Source organism: Ammodytes marinus, assembly GCF_949987685.1.
Source record: "Ammodytes marinus genome assembly, chromosome: 5".
Lineage (NCBI taxonomy): Eukaryota > Metazoa > Chordata > Actinopteri > Uranoscopiformes > Ammodytidae > Ammodytes > Ammodytes marinus.
The window spans coordinates 11,996,798-12,017,108 of record NC_137234.1 but is presented as its reverse complement, the minus strand read 5'-3'; the positions used below and the strand labels follow the sequence as shown (position 1 = coordinate 12,017,108).

The window sequence follows — 20,311 nt, the reverse complement described above, 5'->3', positions numbered from 1 at the left end:
TGAAGACGGCTCTCAGCCACTTACGGAGCCTGAAACCCATTTCCCCCGGAGGACAGCCGGATTCCGCTTTATCTTATCCCCCCTTGTTTACTTTGCTTTGGGCCAGGTTTCCAGGATGGCTATCAGCATGGTGGCCTATTCTAGATGCTTTTATGCTTTGCCTCATAGAGAGAAGCCCAACAGAGTGTGTCAGGGGAGGCCATCTCTTGTTCCCCCCCGGACCGTCATGATCCCAGCAGACCCCTGCATTCCTAATACATGGGGGAACTGGAGCCCTCTGTGAAATGCACTGACAAAGCAAGCGTTTAACAAGCTAATGGTGGAAAAGCTGCCCCTAGGGGCTGACCTGAGCGTCTTCCTAGGTGAATAGGCTCTGTTATGCAAATCCCTCCACCTGCAAAAAGAGGAAGCAGAGATTTATGCCCCCTCACAGGTACACATGGTGTTTATTAGAGAGGCTGTGGCATTCACACACTTTCATGCGTGCGCAGACACGCATACACTTTGAGTACATCAGTAAGCACATAGGTGCTGTCCTGACTGTACAGTTTAAAGGCACACACACACTTGAGCAGACAGTTGTGTGTGTGTGTGTGTGTGTGTGTGTGTGTGGGTTGGTGCGTGCGTGTTTGTGTGTGTGCGTGTTTGCGTGTGTGCGATCGTGTGAGCGTGTGCGTGTGTTGTCGTCTTCTGATGATCAAAGACAACACCCAACACAGGTCTTGCTGTGTCAGGCCTGTGAATAAAAGATTAAATAATGTATGCACTGGAAGGCAGCATGCATGCAGAAATTCTAATACCGCTTTCACAACATTGCCTCCGACTGAACTTTGCTCTCACATTCTCATTGCCTATTCATTGAATTATCTTAAAGCTTAGGTTGGATACTTAGGCTAGTGCAGTATGATATCAAAAACGTTGAGTCCCACATGTCGCTATTCAGCCAACGGTAACACCATTCAAGAGTTCAGCACGTTTTGCTTCAGTTCTCATGTCAAGGTCAGGTCCAAATTGTTTTGTTATTCAACTGTTCATTAACTTTGAAAACCCTGTTTGACGTAGATCGCCTCCTCCAAAAGAAATATTGCCTCCTGTCCCAGTCAGACTTATGGCTTCATAAAAAACATTTTACAGTGGAACTGTTACACCCAGCCCTGTTGTCTGAGACCTGCACTTTGCACTAAACCAGAACAAACCTATCACTTTTTCATCGCTCAAATAAGGCCAGTGAGCAACAAAATAGGGGTAGACTTGTGGCTTAAGCCTTTTTTTTATCAGCCCAGACTTCTGATCATCTGGCCTTTAATAATGTCATTCATAAATGCTACAGAAAGTATTTGAGAAGACACATAAATCAATAGCACCATTCCCATTTTGCGATGACGGCTCAGCTGGAAAAGACCCAAGTGGCTGAAGCCAGGCTGAAGGGCTGCATCAATGAGTTGATGGATGATGGGGAAATGCACTCTTTATCTTAATGCTATCCATCTTATTTGATGAACATGGATCCAGGCCAATGACACATTGAAAGCACGTGAGAGAGAGAATTAGATATAGTCTTCGTGCAACTATCGCCAATCAACGAGCAGGTGCCATCACCTTTGTGGAGATGTGTTGGACACAGCGCAAGCTTAATGTCTGTTTGTCAGAGGAAAACAAGTTAGCTGAGATGTATTGAATTAATTGCATTGTTATAGACTATTTATTCTCACATCATGACCCCTTCCAAACAAGTGTGCTGTGGTCATCGAGTAGCCAATAGTGTTGACAAAACTACACCATTTCAGTTATCTGTGAATTACAGCACACAAAGCCCACTGGCACCTTGCAGTCTGAAACAGAGTGAGGGGCTTGTAAAACAAACAAACAAGTGAGTGCTGTGTTCCCTTTCTCAGCTCTCCAGGCCCCAGCAGTAATCCTGACTGGACCATTATACACTAATGGCGTTGGCATTCTGTTTGGAGTTGGGTTGCCAGATCTACAGAGCCAGATCCCCCTTATTTTTCACCCATCTGAATGTGCGGAGCTTGGGACCTACAGTATAGCGGCTTGTGGAGGAGTCAGCCAGAGCTCATGAGCAAGGAAAAAACAGTGTGTACACAAAATAATACCAAAAAGATAAAAGAAAAAAATCATGCCCCTCCCCCCCTTTTGTCAGTGACATATTTAATGCCATAGTGTTTGATCGTTTTCGAGGTCAGAATTTGGGGTACTCCCATTGAGGTTTTGTTAGGGCCACAGCATATCTCTGGGCCTTGTTTTCACACTGGAAGACCGACGGAGTTGTCACTGATGGCTTTCATCTAGGATCACTCCAAGTCTCTCAGAAGGAAGCGTAAAGATGATAAATCCCATTAGTCACACTTCAGAAATTAAAAGAGGCTTAGCAAGAAAGTGTGAAGAGAAGGGGAGGGCTAAACAGAAGTCATATACGCTTGTGCATATGTGCTGCTTGTGTGTGTGAGAAAATATCCAGGGTAAATATTTGCACATGTCAGAGTTTTGAATGCACAGTCAAGTGTTGTTTTGTTCATTAAGTACAGTATGTATGTTTGCTTTGCAGGCCCGTGCATGAGACAGAGAAACGTGAGAGCCTGTGGATGCCAAACAGCTTTTAGGTGTGTGTGTGTGTGTGTGTGTGTGTGTGTGTGTGTGTGTGTGTGTGTGTGTGTGTGTGCGAATTTCTTGACACACACACACACACACACACACCCCCCCCCACACACACACACACACACACACACACACACACATGCACATGTGTGTTCCTCATTCCCTAAACACAGCCCCCTCCGCTTTGGCAGCCCACCTCAATAGTTCCCTTCCCTCCAGCGATGACGCAAATGACTGACCCCCACGGTATAAACCTGTAAAACATTAGCCAGCTTGAGTAGAAATGACTCTCCATACTCTCCCCCCAGCAGGCAGGCAGGCAGGCAGGGGAAGGATTTATGAGTGTCCTACCAGTGGATGGTTGTTCGTGCTTTGGATGGATGTGGCACAGGAGAAGGTGCGGCAAGGTTTTTGGAGTCACAAGGAGAATGAGACAGACATTTCGGGTCAGAAAATGTGTGTCTGCCTGGAGCATAGCCTTTCCACACTCTAGTCATGCAGTTTTACAATATACTGTACACGCCCCTATTAATTCGTAGCACTTTAATATCTATTTTCCTTTCGCTACTTGCATTACTATTGCCTTGTGTCCAATTAAATGCAGGACTGTTTATGAAGCAATTTTCCAAATGTATGAGTGTAAAATACCAAAAGCAAAACTCTTTTTTTATTTCTGTGCAAATTAAAATTTATTTTTTTGTATATATTTTTTTTCTTTTCCTTTAGCTAGTTGTAATATCGGTGATATTGCGTTCGCTGTTTCTGCAGTTGAAATGCTGAATTTAGAATTATGTATGGCAGACCATTTTAAAGAAAGTCTGTGTCTATCTGCGCTAAAATAAGTAATAGATGAAGTGCATCAGGTGGACCAGAGGCTAAAATTATCAAAGCTTCCTGCACTTGAGTCTTCGGCAATTGATGGAGACTTTTAAATGCAAGTACTACTGGTGCAGCAGAATTATCCCACTATTCAAGAGGGGAATCATACAATGTACAAACAAAAATATTATTATAGTTATAAAGCAAAAATGACCCTAAGAGGGTCCTTAAGAAAGCAGATTTAAGACACTCATCTTGAGCATACCTCCACCTGGGGGTGCAAAACAAGATTACACCTCATTTCCAAAGCCGTGATGAGCAATACAGAGTTCACTATGGCCCCTAGCAGCCATGAAAGTGAGTACAAGGAGGTTTGATTGTTGCCCTGATGGTGTCCTTACAACTAATAAGCTGCTGTTATTTGGGAAGCCTTCATATTGAGAGACTTAGTGGAATCTGACCTATATTTCTTTTTGTTGGCTGAAATGAAAGTGGGTGCAGGGGTGTCTTAGTAGAGCCCTGCACACGTCAGAATATCCTTGACAGAGAGCAGTGTTAAAAGAACAAAGGAGGAATAAGTCAAATAAATATTCAAAGACCTTGAGGCAGTGGGTGTGGCACCGAGAGTACGTGCGTGTGGACTTGCGCAAGTACGCATATGTGCAAATTCATGACTTTGCAGACCCAACTCGAGAACACCGGGAGTTTAATTGGACAGAGGGGTGGTGCATCAAACCCTTAGGTCAAGCTGATCGGTAATCCGGCATACTGATCTCCTGGCCCTTCTACACCGCCTTAATTAACCGAAGCATAGCATACTTGTTAGATCAGCACTCTCTCTTTCTCCCCCTACGTCAACTAGTCTGCACTTCATAGAACTGTGTCCTCATTTTACACTGGATTTGGTTCCCAGTGAATCCACTACGCCCAACAAGCTAACACAGCTAGTCGACACACACACATCAACCTCCACTATATGGAGCTAAGCTAATGAGGGACAAAGTAGGACGCGGGAGGCGGAGAAAGAAGATTGAAGGCCCCGATCATGAATGAATGATTAAGAAACAGCGCCAGCTAGTTTAAATTGCACTGAGCTATATTAGGACTAGGCAGTTTCCGGCTCCCTTTCCAGACCCATTTAGAAAAGTACTCTGTAGTGAGTTGATGACAGTGGGGCGAGGCTCATTGTGAGGCCTCGACTTGATTAGTTTGAAAGTTGAGCTCCGCTTTGGGTGCTGCTGCTGCTCCCACCACATCACACCCACAGGGAAGTGGTTCTCTACTGGTTATTGGCGGGAGCAAGTCAAACAACAAGCATATTCCAGTAGTTTGTTTGTGCTTTGACACCATGGTGTTTACCCAGCACCTCAGAGGCACGGCAGCCTGCTGTGGGCTGTGGCTGGGAGCCATGGTGGTGGGCAGGGCATGGCTACATACTGGCATCCACACTGCTGCCCTCTTAGCACTCACTGGGTGAGAGCAGGGCTGGGAGTTTTCTCGGCCGGCAGTGTTTTTGAGTCGTGAGATCCGAGCGGCGGGCACAATTTTGGGTGATTGCCTTCTTTTTGTATTTCTGACATTTTCACACATATCTGATTCACATTGTTTACCTGTACGCCAATATTTTCTAACCAAACTGAACATCTTGTCCAAAAGTGATTTAACCGTTGGGTAACCACTGTAAGAAATCAGCAGGAAGGTATCGTTATCGTTGTGACCATGGGTAGGTTACTTGCCAGTGTTTTGTTTCCCTTCTGCCACAACATAGCAATGAACTAACATAAATGTGGAATTGTGTACTCAAGTCTGCTGCAAGAAGTCAGTGGTTCCAAGTTACAACAAAAATATTTTCTCACCTACTTGTAGTGGTATCAATCATGCAGACCATTCTTGTTTGACTTGTCCCAGTGTTGAGTTATCCCTCTCTGAGATTTTTTGCCTACAGCCCAAAACAGGGATGTGAATGGAATTTTGTTTTGGGTGCTCACACCAATGAAACTCACAACATCAACATCTCTTTCCAGGAAGGGTGTCAGGGTGACAGACCTTGAAGTGTACGGGCCTCGTAAGGTCGGATAGAGCTCCAAAGAAAACTGTTGAAACTATTAGGTTCATTGGTTCTTCCCAGTCACCAGGATGTTGTTCCTGGAAAGAGACATTGCCGGTGAAGTTTTTAAAATGTAATAGTCGCTAAGAGAAAAAAAAATATGGCGTCCACATTATCAAAAGAAAAAAGGTAGAGGAGAAATACACCAAACATTAATGTTGACAATGCCAGAATCACTAAAAAGATGAGCTGATGATCAGTGTAAATCAACATCCGGTTTTGAAAGCAATTTGTTGATACGATCCTGTTGTTTGTTTCTTTAGAGTTTCACTCTCAATGAAAGTACAGTAAATCTCCAGAATGCGAATGCCACGACGGAGCTAGAGTCCCATAAAAATGCCTTAGACCTTATTGAGTGTGTTATGTTACTCTGGTAGCTAGATTGAGAGACATACTTCAACTTTCAAAGACACCAAGGCATTTCTTCTCCTGAGGACTGGTTTCAGTAACACTTGTAAATCAGTGTTGCTACAAGTGATGGAAAGCCTAGCTAGACATGGCTTACTCTTGAGTTATGAGTCAGCATAATGAATGTAGCAGAGGGTGAAACAAAGGGCATCACTTCGACAAAGTTGTTATTTTTCCCAGTAGGTGCACCGGAGCTGCAGGACAAAAACAAATCCATTTGGAAATGTTACTGCCTCGACTGTGTTATGCTGCCTAGAGGGTGTCCATAAAAAAACCCAGAGCTATATCTAAGAAATCATTCAAGTGTGGTTTTACGTCTTCAGACAAAATGTTGGCAATGAACTGTCATATTTTTTAAGTATAATGTTAGACTGCTCTCTTCCATCATACTCAATAGTATTTGTTGTTGTCAGTCTTGTTCTTTTTATCGTTATCGTCCTCTTTCTATTGTCACACAGCACTTTTCCTGCAGTGATATCTACTGTACTGGTTTTGGTCACAACAATTGTTACAGTCATTTCTTGTTTATTCTAGCGCCAGTGGTTTGAAGTTTGCAACATTTTGTGTACTGATTTTCCAGCATTTGAACACATTGGGACCAGACTATATCCACTGTTATGTTTGGTAAGTGAGTAGCGCACAATCCACATATTTTGTTGATCAAATTTGAGCCAGTCTCATAGGAAATGAACTCCACTGTGGCCCGTAAAGTCACTCTGTCCGTGGGGCTATCATCAGCTTTGATTTTGTGCGTGGGTTTTTTTTGTTTTGTTTTGGCTCATCAAAGGGTTGCGCCTCTGTGTAGTCTGGTTCTGTCTCTCAGAGAACGGAGATGAAAGCTTGTGTTACGTAAGGCCCCTAAGAGCGAAAGGCTGTTTATGTATGTGTGTGTGCCTGGAGAGCCTCACTGATACTAGGACCCTCTAATGGAGCAGGACTCGGCCGAGACCATGGAGAAGCCGCTGTCAGCGCCTATACTGTAAAAGCAAAAAACCCTGTTGTCAGAGCAGTAAAGAGTAAGACAAACATCAGCTCACTGGCTGGCTGATAATATAATTCACAATAATTTACATCTCATACATGAGCCTTTTACACAGCTGAATGCTTGTTGACTTCTTTCTCCATCTAGGATGGTTATTTTAATGCATGAGAAGGTACGCGCATGCTTGATGGAGCTTCAAAGTGGCTCCGAGATATTATCCTGCTGACGATTGGAGAATCCAGACTCTCCATATCTGCAGACCTCGGGCTAGAAAATGGAGGATGAGAAATTGAATATGTTTGCGAAGAAAGTGCAAACCCCTCATTGTATTACAAAAAAAAACGACTAAATGTCAAAATGTGTAAAATCCGCTATGCGTGTTGTGAGTGAATCTTATGGCGGTGACCTTGTTTACTTACTGATAGGGTCACCACGGTCTGTAGAGCCGTACCCATTGTCACCAGAACCTTGACAAAAGGACGAGGTGGACAATAACTGTAGCCAACAGACCATACCTTCTGTCCTGCCCAGCTTATAATGTCACATTTGGTGATCAATATTATGTAAACAAGGTCAAAATTCGAATGGACAGGATTTAAACCTGCTGTGACCCCAACATCAACTTCTTACACAACTCATCATTGCAACTCTGTTTGACATATTCAAAGGTTTAACATCAATAATTCTATAAACCCAGCAGCACAAAAAGGCCATTATCTTCCTGTATTATAAGTTAATAAACATAAAAAATCTGCACAGTTAAACACCACTATACAATAAGTGAGAAACAATTTAAGTAATATTATCCTGTCTTGAATTCAATATAAAGTGAAAATATACCAGTTTGTGATCAGTTAAACGATGTAGCAACTAAGCTGCTTGGTATTAACTTCACAGTTCATAGTAACTTCACTATTTGTTTAGAACCAAGCAAAAGTGTGGGAAAACACTCCACAGAACAACACTGCTGTCCAGAGAGACAGACCCATTGCACTGGGGGCCGGAAAACCCTCTCTGCTCTCCCAATGTTTTCACTCCCAGCATGACACAGCTCAATGACCTCCACCGACACAGTAAATTACACCTGAATTATCAGTTTGACTCTTCTACTCAGCCCCTTGCCTCAGTGTGTGCAGCAGCAATTTGTCACAGCGACATGCTGGCTTTCTCAGGGCTTCTGAGTTCTGAACCAGAGAGCCCTGACAAAAGGCAAAGGGGGGTGTTTATTGTTGACCTGGTTCTGCTGCGATGTGTTCACCAAAAATCAGTGACAGAGCTGCACTGATGCATTCGGTGGTTCTCAGAAAAGTAAAACAAAAAAGAAAAAAGTTTACTAGGCCTGTGGGAGGACACAGTGGCTGGTAATATGCCAGTGAAAAAAATCCACAGCCTCCACCAGCCCCTTAGGCAGTGAATAGGAGCTAAAGTAAACCAAACCTGACTGTGAAATTGCATTAGGCGTCTGTGCTTGATGGAAAGTGAAGAAAAAAATAGACAAAACCCAGATTTTTGCATGTATGAGCATAACCACTATACACCCTCCCTCCCCCCAACCCCATCAACCCACATCCCTTGACTGTTTGCATCATCCTTTCTGCTCCTGCTCTGCTCTGCTATAGCACAGTATACTGTATACGCATTATGGTGTTGCCTTTGTGAAGAGGCGACTTGTATGACGCTAACAGAAACAGGATGTGCAGGACTGTGGTTTGAACATGTCTCTGTCTCTTGTTTTCCCACAGATGCTCCCCCGCTCCGAATGGGACCACAAAAGAGGCTCCCGAGGATCACAGGTTAGCACTGTCCACAGATACACCAGTAATAACAATAATGATAAACAGCTGACAGGAAAACACACACACACACACACATACACACACACACACACACACACACACACACACACACACACATACAGGAACTAGCTCCCTCATCTCTGTCACTCGCCTACACACACCCTATAAATGACGCAAATAGCTGCAATCCTACCACTAACAGCTCTGGTCAACCAATCATTTTAGCCGTGTTTAAACAGCATGTCCAGAGGTGTCACTTCCCACCAGCGTCCCTGTTGTACTGTAAAAGGATGCAGCAGGGCCGTGGTTTGGCTGTAAGGCGCTGCACAAGCCATTAAAAGCCAGTGAATTGAAACTAGAAGAAATCGGCAGAGTGTAGAGGGCAGACCCACACACACCCACACACACCCACACACACACACACACACACACACACACACACACACACACACACACACACACACACACACACACACACACACACACACACACACACACACACACACACACACAGCCACATCCTTTGGATTACCTTTCCCCATCTGTGAGAGGTAGAACTGTGTGTGTGTGTGTGTGTGTGTGTGTGTGTGTGTGTGTGTGTGTGTGTGTGTGTGTGTGTGTGTGTGTGTGTGTGTGTGTGTGTGTGTGTGTGTGTGTGTGGTGTGTGTGTGTGTCTGTGTGTTTGTGTGTGTGTTTGCAAATTGATGTATTGAACTGGAACAGGGCAGGACTCTGAAGTACATAAAGGACAAGCAATGCCCTTGGTGTTGGCAGGGCCATGAGCAGTATGTGTGTGTTCCTCCCTGCATGGTCTCCTATCGGGAGGATATATCCTTTGGAAATGAATGGACAACGCATATGTGCTGACAGTGTATGCTCGGATAGCAATGACTGCGGAAAATAGACTGCAGAAAAATTGCGGTCGGGGGAAAATTGAGGGGATCATCATGAATAGCGATCATAGCTGTGCAGTGCCCCGATTTGGGCCTGAAATCAAATTAAACACTGTATAATTTCCTAGAGATTGCTAAGGCTCATACAGTGGTGTATCTGTTCCCCAAAATCTGCCTTACCGTATTATCCTCCGAAGAGTGGAGACATTTCCAAAATAGCATGTTATACCCTTTTGAAATATTGTCCAAGGCTCATATCAATTTGTTATATGGGGTTAGTAGGCAAGCACATATTTTTTGATTGATGCATTCCCTAAGCTGCAATTTAGACTCAGTGGTCAGTTCAGTCTTTTTTTTATATTTGGATTGGTGCTATGTATGCATTCGTCAGTGGAATCCCGTAATAGTCCAGAGACTGACAAGATGCGTACGAAGTGGAGGCTTGTGTTGGCATCTCCCTCTCCCTCTCGTGGCTATTTTCCCTTGGCTCCTGCTCTCTCTCTTGGACCAAGCTGTTGGTCAGAGAGGCTGTTAGCGCTTCACTATACCGTGGCACCTCGCAGCAGAGTGTGTAAATCACACTCTCTGCTGTTTAGCCAGTGACCAGTGAGCCTTTTGATTGATTTCCACCGTGTCGTATTCGCCAACATGCACACATTAGCAGGCTCATTTTCCAAAACCGCCTCTTTTTTTTTCTCCATCCAAAGCTTGCGGTGGATGTTTTAGCTTAGCAATTGACAGTGAAGTTATGTATGGAAAGAGCTATTTAAATATTTGACTTGAAAACACATTAGTTTTGGAACACTACCCCCAGAAGATTATCGGAGAAAAGAGTGTTTGTAGGCCTGGATCTTGTGCCTGTTATTCTAAATTACGGAAAGAGCTGGAAGAGTGGTATGTGAGGCACACACAAGCGATGACATTGCAGTCCTGAAGATTGCTCCAAATCATTGTGAGCACTTCCAACCATTGAGATCAGTGTGTCTTAACCGGCGAGTTGAAAAAGGGTTACTGCCCCTTTTTCCAAGATGGTCCTATCACGATGCTCTAGTTGAGTATTTTCTCATTAAATCGGGTCCTGTGGCAAGACTTAAATGTGAGGCGGAATGAGACCGAAAACATGCTCTTTTGACTGTCTTCTTCCGGGGAAATAATTGGACCGGCCTCAAATGATACAGAGGCATCAACAATTTTCAAGCTCATACTCTTTCTGATCTGCAACAGCCAAACGCCTCTGAACTGGTGCCATATCTCTGAGCGGAACCGAGGAATAGAAAGGACATTTCAACTTGGTTTTGTTTTAAGTTTGCCTCTTCAGCTAGCAAGATTTTTCTCAAAACACAGGACTGTGCCTGCTGATGATGGATATATGTTTAACCACTTTTATCACGCGGTGAAATCCTCACTCGCTCTTTTGCCCGGCACATGAGCCATCTGTTTTCCCTCATGCATCTCTTTTGTTTGGTCTGTCCTTAAGGCCAGCATTTCTTGCTTCTGCTTTTGTATATCTTTAAAAAAAAAATCTTAGTTGGCTCCTTGCCTGAAATCAAGCACCCCTTAAATATTTGGAAATAACAACAAGCCTCTCCTTGGAGACGAGATGGCCTCATGTTAGAGGTCAATTGGCTTGACCTTTCCCAGTAAATCTTTATTGAGGAAGAAGTTCATCTCTTTTTGATCCACCTCCCCCATCCCCCCCAGCACACCTTTTAATAAAATATGTAACAGAGTGTAATTGTATCCAGGCTGCATCAGAGGACTTGGCCCTGCACAGCTTGGTTCTGAGTTGTTGGAGGGCTTTGTGAGGGGAGTGGGGCTGCGGTGTGAGGGTGAGGAAGTGCAGTGCTGCTGGGCGTAGTTTTGTCTGCAAGGAGCCGAGGAGTGTCTCGGTGGAGTTTAGTGTTACCGCTGGGCTCTGATTCACACTGTATCACTGCTCTGTTGATTTGAAGTGGAGAACATCGCCATCTCCCAGGCTCCTCTTGGGCTAATCCATCTCGATAGATGTAATCAGGGCCATTACGCTAACTGTACTGCCACTGAAATAGAAAACTGCACGGTAATGATTTCTTTGAGTGTTCAGCCTAAATCAAATCAACTCAAGGAAAAAAATAATAGACTTCTCATGCATAGACTATTTTTCTTTAATATTGTCCCAACTTTTCTTGCTCAGCACATTCCGATACTTCTCAGAGTGAGAATGGAATTCGTGCAAGGGGTTAATTGCACCGCAGTGTATGTGTGTGTGTCTGTGTGTCTGTGTCTGTGCACGCTAAAGTTGCTTACATTGTTGAAATGTGTTTACGAATACAACTAAATGCCTTTCTATCCAGTCTCTAGCTCTCTTGTGCGATACATTACTTTCTGACCATTGCACAATTTTAAGAGGTCCACATATCACTGGTGTTTTATTAGAGGCTTGTAGGACTGTATGTTTAGATAAGGGTTAAAATTGCTCAAAGTTTTCCAAAAATGTGACCTCTTTGTGCATCCCATTAATAATCCTCATTAGACAGAAGGATCAGCATTTTGTTTGTTGCACCAAAGGCACAATCTGTCTTCTGCAGAGTAATTGGCAAAAAAATATGGACACAGTAGGAACAGCAACAATCATATTTCCTTTGCTCAGTGTTGTTTCTACGGGAAATTTGGTTGTTTGTAACACATTTTCCTCGTGGTAAATGTTTTGCGTACACATATGTGAAGGATACAAGGTTAAATTCTGAAGATGCAGGTCTGCAAACATGCATTTTCAGCATTATTTATTCGTTTTTTTTATATGGGTGTGATTTACACATTGTAAATAAGCTTTCAAATCAAATGTATTTTCGCCAAATTGATCTGGCTCAATATCCAGACTAAACTAGCACTTAAAGGTGAAGTAAGCGGTTTATTTATGTTAATATAAGTGTAAAATCGCTCTTTATTCATACAGTGATCACTTACATAATGTGCGGGTTTCATAAAGCCAATCTCTCAGTCAGCTGCTTTGCATGTAATCGGCAAATAAACGTATTGTAGTATCCCAAAATTTTTATCCAATCAGAAGAGAGAACGCTACAAACAGACACTCGTCTCACTCATATATAGTATATACACTCCATGGTCTCACTGCCGGTGCACGCCAGAGCAACAGATGGGTGAATGTGTATGCGCCTACAATGGCGGAGCAGGTACAAATCCTTCCCAATGTCTGTTTTGATTGTTTTATCATGTTTTATCACACTAATGGATCTGATATGATGCTAGATAACTTGCTGCTTGAAGACCGCAGCGCATTAATGTGGTGACGTAGGGACGAGCGAGGGGACTGCTAACTGCAGTAACTGACAGGAAGTTAGCTAAAAGAACCATTCCGTTTACAGCACCTTTAATTTCTCTCAAATATTTAGGCAAACTTTAATGCACATTACTGCAAGTGAAGCTACGCCCAGCTGGGTAGGAACTTTAGTTCAGGGGACAAACAGCTTTTCTTCAGGAGTGATTTCTAGTTTGTTTTGACTGGCCCTTGGTTTGGTTTACACCAACTGCTGTGCGACTGTTAATCTATGGCATGTCTATTGACGTACTGTTCCAAACTGTGTTCACATAGGCAATAGGGACCATTGATCATGTGCACTGTTGTTATTCATAGTAAAATGTCATAACAGAATGTTCATGCATGGTTTACTATATGACTTAGTTTGTAGAAGAGTCATAAAAATAGTTTATTGATGATGGTAGTCAGTTTATCAAATGTGGCATGTCAACAAAAGCTGGGGGCTTTGTGACCAACTATCATAGAGATTAGTGGGATTTGTTGTGGTTTCTGTGTCTGGAGGTGCTGTCACAGGGACTGGATTAGAAGGATCAGTGGGCGTGTCAAGGGTTGGCATCAGTCAAACCTTTAAAGAGCAGTGTGCCTCCTAAAAATTAAATGCAAAATATTTGCCAGACACATTAATACGAAATGGCTGCAAGCAGGAACGAATCTACATGCCCCGATTATATTGCTTCTTGGATAGTACAAGGTCACTACAGTTAATCTGCAATCCACACAAACAGGATTCTATGTTAAAGGAAAACGGAATACATGTTTCTCTAGGGACCTAACTGTTAAGGTGCTCTTGAGCAATGTGTTTAACGGCTTTGCAATTATAAACTTAATTGTCCTTCCCCTTAGAGTTCAACCACAAGCTACAGTGTGACATTTAGTATAGTTTGACATTTTTGGAACTTTTTGCTTTCTTGCTGTTAAGACAAAGAGAAGATCAATACACCGGAGACCACTCTAATCACCTCAAAGTAAAAATAAATCTAGAGACAGTTGTTCAGTTGTATGTCCAGCATTTGTAATTATAATAATATACCCTTTTAAAACCTGAATCATGAAACACCCTTTCATGATCAACCAAAATCAAACATCAAAAGAACTGCATGTGTAAATTGGATTGGCTGGTGAGAAGCTCATCCAGCGAGCCAATGTATAAATCTGACCAGAGGGCTTGTTAGTTTGTCACTCTTCCAACATGCAGGCCTTGATGCTGCCAGCTATTTTCACCGCCACCAGCTGTGTGAATGTGTTGCCTTTTAAAGGATATATCGATCCCATCTCACTTGGCAATAGAGCAATGATGATTCATTTTCAACCCGAGGAAGCTGTTATTTGGATGATCAAAGAGAAAACCTTTAGAATTCTGTTCTTTGAACCATTTATAAATAAGCCATTAAACATATACAGCCTCAGTTGGAGGTTAGAATAGTGTACACATTGCTTTTCATCAAAGCATTTAATGGATTTTACAAAAACGGCAGAGGTGTCCAATCTAAGAACATTTGCATGGTACTTTCAGAAAAATATTTAAAATTTTAAAAATTCTCCGTCATAACATCTGTCCAAAAGCTTTTTTCCCCCCCCCCTGTGATATTCAGAGTTTTTCCCAGGCAAGGGTCGGGCTATGTGTAAGATCTGTTCTCTCAGAAAGTGGAACCTGCTGCTACAGAGGTGGCCAACACTGATACATGAAACTGAGTATCAAACCTGACAGCAAACACTTATATAACCTTATCATATTATTTGACTTACTCCCAATTTGATCCGTGGGGATGGCCACTGACGATCCCTAAGTCTTAGGTTGCACGTTGTTCGAAGATTTGGAAAATCAGGAGGTATCGTCCAGCCAAGTTGCAACTCTTAAGGGATACCTAAAGGCTTAAGTGATGTATTGCCGGGACATGCAAACCTAATAACTTAAAGCTCTAAAAAACATTATGTAGCGAGGTTAAAAGAAGGAATATTTAGGGGAACATACTACTGTATATTTAACAGCAAATGCATTTCTAATGCTGTAAAATAAGAGCTTGTATATTGTAGCAGACATACGTATATTGCCATTTTTTCAAGTCAATGGGAATAATACAAATGAATTGTTTCCCAAAGTGAATGTGTCAAATTTGCACCTTGAGTATATCATCAAACCTTATTTTTCAGGTCAGGTTCTGGGCTGAAGTTACTTGCTCTTTTGTGGCCAATCACATCCATTTTTGGAGTTGGTCAAGCTTATTGTCACAATGCTCATCTTCCTTGCAAAATTCTTTGTATTTGCTTGCACACGTGTATATCCGTGCAGCGTGCTGCATACACAGGCTGATGTCCTTCATATTTGTTTGTGTGCAAGTGTATATTTGTGTGTCAGTCATTGTATATGTTACTTGTGTTTTCACCCAAGTTTTGAGTCGGCTCTGTGTGAGAACTAGGGGTAAAGTTTTTAGAAGTTATGTGTGTGAGTGTGTGTGTGTGTTTGTGTGTGTGTGTGTGTGTGTGTGTGTGTGTGTGTGTGTGTGTGTGTGTGTGTGTGTGTGTGTGTGCGCGTGCGTGCATGTGTGCACTCATACATGTTTGGTGATGCTGAGTCCAGCCAGATGTTCTCCAGTAGCTACATTCTTTTTTCAACCCCCTTTTTAGCAAACTCTTAAATCAGTCTTTAAATGAGCCGAGAGACAGGTGTTTACATCTTCTCCTCACAGCATGCATCAGAGCATGGTATGTGGAAGGAGAGGGGGAGGAGAAGGAGGAGAAGAAGAAGAAGAAAAAGAAGAGAAGATGTAGAGGAGAGGAGGGAGAAGATGAGTGTTATAGTCGATTATCCAGAAATGTTCCGTCAGCTGTCCCACAGGACGTCTCCTTGTCTGTGAAAGAGATTAGCTTGGTTCCAGTGTTGGTCGTGCGTCAGACTATCAATAAACGTGTGTCATCATGGAAAAATGCCCTTGCACCTGGTGAACACACACCTTTTGTACTTTTTCAGACCAAAAGGAAAAATTGTTTAAATACACTGACTTATCTGATACCACAATTCACAAAATTAAATGCTAAACCTTTTACACGCCCACAAGTGTAAGACGTATGAAAGGTGCTCAAACATGTGTTGTTCGTGGTCAACCTCTTGCCACATAAGCCAGTGAAAACAAATAAACCTGGGTGCCTGGCAGCTGGTGTCGAAGTGAATGGGACATTAGTGGGAGAAAAATCTGATAACATTCTTTGGGGGGGGAAAAAAGAAACTTGTGAGCTCATTAGATACATTTGCTGGCAGCCAAGACTGACCTGTGTTTAGTTGTGGTTGTTCAACTGCTCTAGGCACAGCAATTTAGAGTGGGACTGAACTTTTCACTTTACCCTGCAAAAACAAAGGCCTGCTCACACCATACGCCGGTGTCTTCAAAGCTGTAGGGGCAGATGGTCAGAGGCAGCCCGTGGACGTCTGATGATAGAGTGAGGATGTCAAAGATCAAATACTAACTGAGACATTTCTAATGAGTCCATTCATTAAGCTTCAAGCAACTCACACCTGTGCCAAACATGGTTCCACTTAATGTTGTTGACTATAAAGGTTGCAAGTATGGCAACTCATCCTACTACTGTGAAGTACTTCTCCTTGTGTTTTTGATTTCTGCCAAATAAGGAATCGAACAAATCCTTTGATGTATGAATGGATGTTTGTGTGCATGTGCGTGTGTACATATGTATCGGCAAAACTTGGTGTGATACCAAACCCATGATGCACTTTACATACTCTGACTTTCAGGTCTGTAGGATAAACAACACAAGGGATGCCAGTGTCACAGTTAACAACATTATGTCCTCACATTGGAGCTGCTGCCGACATAGTTTACGCAGCTGTCCTTCACGGCTGCCACCAAGAAGCATGCACTCTCAGATCTCAGCTATTAATTAATCAACTCCCATTAGCCACAGCAGAAGGGATGTTTATTTCTCATTTCTCTCTGTCTCCTTGTCACCCCTGTAGTCGTCTGGCACCAGTGTCATGGTGGACATAGCAGTGATGGGAGAGGCCCATGGACTGATCTCAGACCTGCTGGCTGACCCCTCTCTGCCCCCCAACACCTGCACCTCACTGCGAGCCGTCAGCAACCTGCTCACCACCCAGCTCACCTTCCAGCCACTGCACCGGCCGCGCCCCGCTCCTCTGCTCAACCTCAGCGACGCCTACACCTTCTCCGACTCAGAGGAGGGACCTGACAAGGGAGAGAAGACATCCATCCACAAGGTAAGGAAATGAAGAAAAAACACTCGTCATAATTTAAGGGATAGTTCAGTATTTTTGAAGTGGGGTTGTTTGGGGTACTTTAGTGTGTTACCTTAGATGGGGGTCAGCGCAATAATCTTTTAGGAGTTTGAGGGAGGTGTCATTGTAGCAGAAGTCAGCATTGTATTATTGCAGAGGGGGCCAGAAGAAAATTATTTTTCCTCCATTCATATAAATGCTATCCTAAAAGCTAAATATCCGTTCAAGTGTATACTAAACTGAATTGTGTGGTTTTTTTTTGTGTCTCTTGAATAATCTGCAGTAGCTCTGAGTCGAGCAGCTGATTGGAGGAGGGAAAGAAAAATAAAGGGCTTTCTGGAGGCAAACTAAAGCTGAGGAAAAAAATCTCAGTTTACTAGAAAATTGAGCGGATATTTGGTTTTCGGTTAGCATTTATATATGTGGAAAAATAGAGTTTTTCTTCTGGCACCCTCTGCAACAATACAAAGCATCTCCATAAGGTACCACACTAACTTTGCCTAAGTACCCCATACAAACCCATTTAAAAAATACTGAACTATCCCTTTAACACTTTACAGGGAAGATATGCAGTGATACAAAGTCTAGATTAAAGTGAGGATACTTTCATTCAAATGTCAAAAGTCTGAATTGCTAATCAAACGTATTCATGGTCCAATAAAGGAACATTTCGGGAAAGAAATGAAATAATCTGAGATATAAAACACAATCCAAAATTATTAATATACCAAATATAGCGCTCTACATACATGTTAGTCTGTCAGCCCATGTTTCAGCTAATGGAACCTTCCTGCTCCTTACTCTTCTAGCATCCAGTGAAGTGAGTGTATTTTCATGAAGTTGAATGAAGAAAATTAGAGCGTGCCTACTGCTCGGAGCACTGTTCTCTCTTTCATAGACACAGCTGTGTCAACATGACAGATGTGCCGAGCCAGACAGTGTTTCTTTTTTGCATGTTGGAGTCGAGTAGAAAAGGAGAGGCAACATTAAAGTCCATGCACCTCTCAAAAGGTAACAAAATAGATTATGGATCCCGTTATTCAATCTGGAGAAGAAACCCATCCTGTTTGTTATGGAAGCTGGTGTGTGTTTATCAATTGGTTGTCATGCCATCAGGCCAATCCCCTTGGCTGACAGGTTTATTTTTTCCCATTGTCTGAACTTTGTAAAAGTAGCTAAGACAAACTGCGCGTGTGAAGTGGCCGGTGAGGCTGCACTCATTTAGACTCTGTTCCCTAGAGACGCCATGCTCGGCTCTAACTGCCCACGAGGAGAATGGCAGCAGGAGTGGAGGTAGTTAATGCAGTGGAGAGTGGAAAGCCCTGCGCTGGCTTTTCTGCCTCCTGGCGAAGGGTTTGATGTCCATCGTGTTGCATACTGATTCTTTCAAGCACTTTTTCTGAAGCTAGTTTTCTGTCCAATCCAGGGCCATGTTCTCTGTGCTGCAAAGAAAAACACTGCATTGTATAATGTTTGAAGTTACATTGATCTAATTTTTTCCTCACTTAAACTGTTAGAGAGATAAGTCCAGTTAAATCCTAAATAAACCTTGGCTGCAGCAGGGATCAGCTGTAATTTCTTTTCCATTCCTTTTTTGTCAGAATGGCCTGGTTTTGCGTGTTGTTGCAGATGGCGATGTGTGTGTGTGTTTTATGTGTGTGTATGTTTTATGTGTGTTTCTGCTCTTGTCGTGTGTGTCTGGGCGCAGGGCTTTCATTAAAGAATCAAACCATGGTGCTGTAAAATCATATCATAGCACCACTATTTCACTATCAAATTCCTGAATTCAACACATATTTGAATGAAATTGTAGTATGAAATGTACAAAAATCATTAGCACCGTCAAGCACGGGATTTTTGGAGAAGACCCCCAACTTTCGTAAAGTATGCATTTGAGTTTTCAAATCGGTCAGTGAGCAACTGAATACAGCACATGCTAAAATCAGAAAAGTTTCCCGTTTATATTATTCAAGGTTATGGTAAATGTCAGTCTGAAATAGGGCCCGACCGATATATAGCACCGATTATAGCACATCTCCGAAAAATCGGCATCGGCAAATTGGCCGCCGATTTTTTGCCGATTTTTTATTTTTTAATTTTTTTAAGCAATCATGTTGAGTAAGATGCATTGCTGCCCCGGAGGTAGCCTTATAGCATATTAACAGCAGCAGCAGGTGTGTTGTAATACATTGGATTAATTCACACTTGACAGTTCCCCCTGACACCAATAGCAGAGTCATTGGTCATCTCTTGACTGTTAATAGTAGTTGATATTACTATAGTTATTATATAGAATGTATAAAGTGCTTTATTGGAGATCATTCAAAGACACTTTACATCAAACATATATAAAATCATACTTATAGAAAAAGAAAACAAAATACAGACAAATTAAAGATAAGGTTTGGAGTGGAGTCCGGTGTAATTATGCTTTCTGAAAGAGGTGAGTTTTGAGTTGACTTTTGAATGAGTTTATTTAGTCTGAGATGCTGATGTTTGGAGGGAGGGAGTATCAGAGGGTTGGGTGCAGTTACATAAAATGCTTAATGTCTGAGTTTAAAAATGCGTCATGTCCCTTTAGACATATTTGTAACACTTTATTTTTTTTTAGATAATGCATATTTCAATAAATAAAAAGTTCCTGTACACCTATTGACAGTAACAAGTATTTATATTTAAGGGTTCAAAAAAGTACATTTTTTCAATAATATTTATGGGATAAAAAAAAAAAAAAATGGCCGATTTAATCGTTATCGCAATTTTTCTCAGAAAATAATCGGCATCGGCATCGGCACCCAAAAATCCATATCGGTCGGGCCCTAGTCTGAAATACCCACTAAAGTGACATCCATACTGTGTGTGTGAGCTAGCTCTCAATATATGACACTTTGCTGTGTATAGTCTCATTGAGAATTCCAAGGCGATCGTTACTAGGTCACCACGCAGTAGACTGAGCGAGAGAGGCTGCCATGTTTGGTGCTGCTGTGCCAAGCTGCTGCATGGCACTGAACAGATGGAGGCTTAACAAGGGCACAGGCCACTGGGAATCTCAGAGAAAAAGAGCAGATAAAGAAAGAGACTAAGAAGGACCGAGACAAAAGAGACTAACAGAAAGAATGAGAACG

At 42.5% G+C, this 20,311-nt stretch overlaps 1 protein-coding gene across 1 annotated transcript in view; it reads left to right on the top strand.

Moving 5' to 3' along the window:
- LOC307250853 (cGMP-inhibited 3',5'-cyclic phosphodiesterase 3A-like) overlaps positions 1–20,311 on the top strand; it is a 69,972-nt gene that overhangs the window by 26,547 nt on the left and 23,114 nt on the right. The window contains exons 2-3 of the mRNA XM_080028108.1: positions 8,672–8,722; positions 16,908–17,168. Of these exons, the coding sequence (XP_079884234.1) occupies positions 8,672–8,722; positions 16,908–17,168 (312 nt within the window). The remainder of the gene's footprint in view (positions 1–8,671; positions 8,723–16,907; positions 17,169–20,311) is intronic.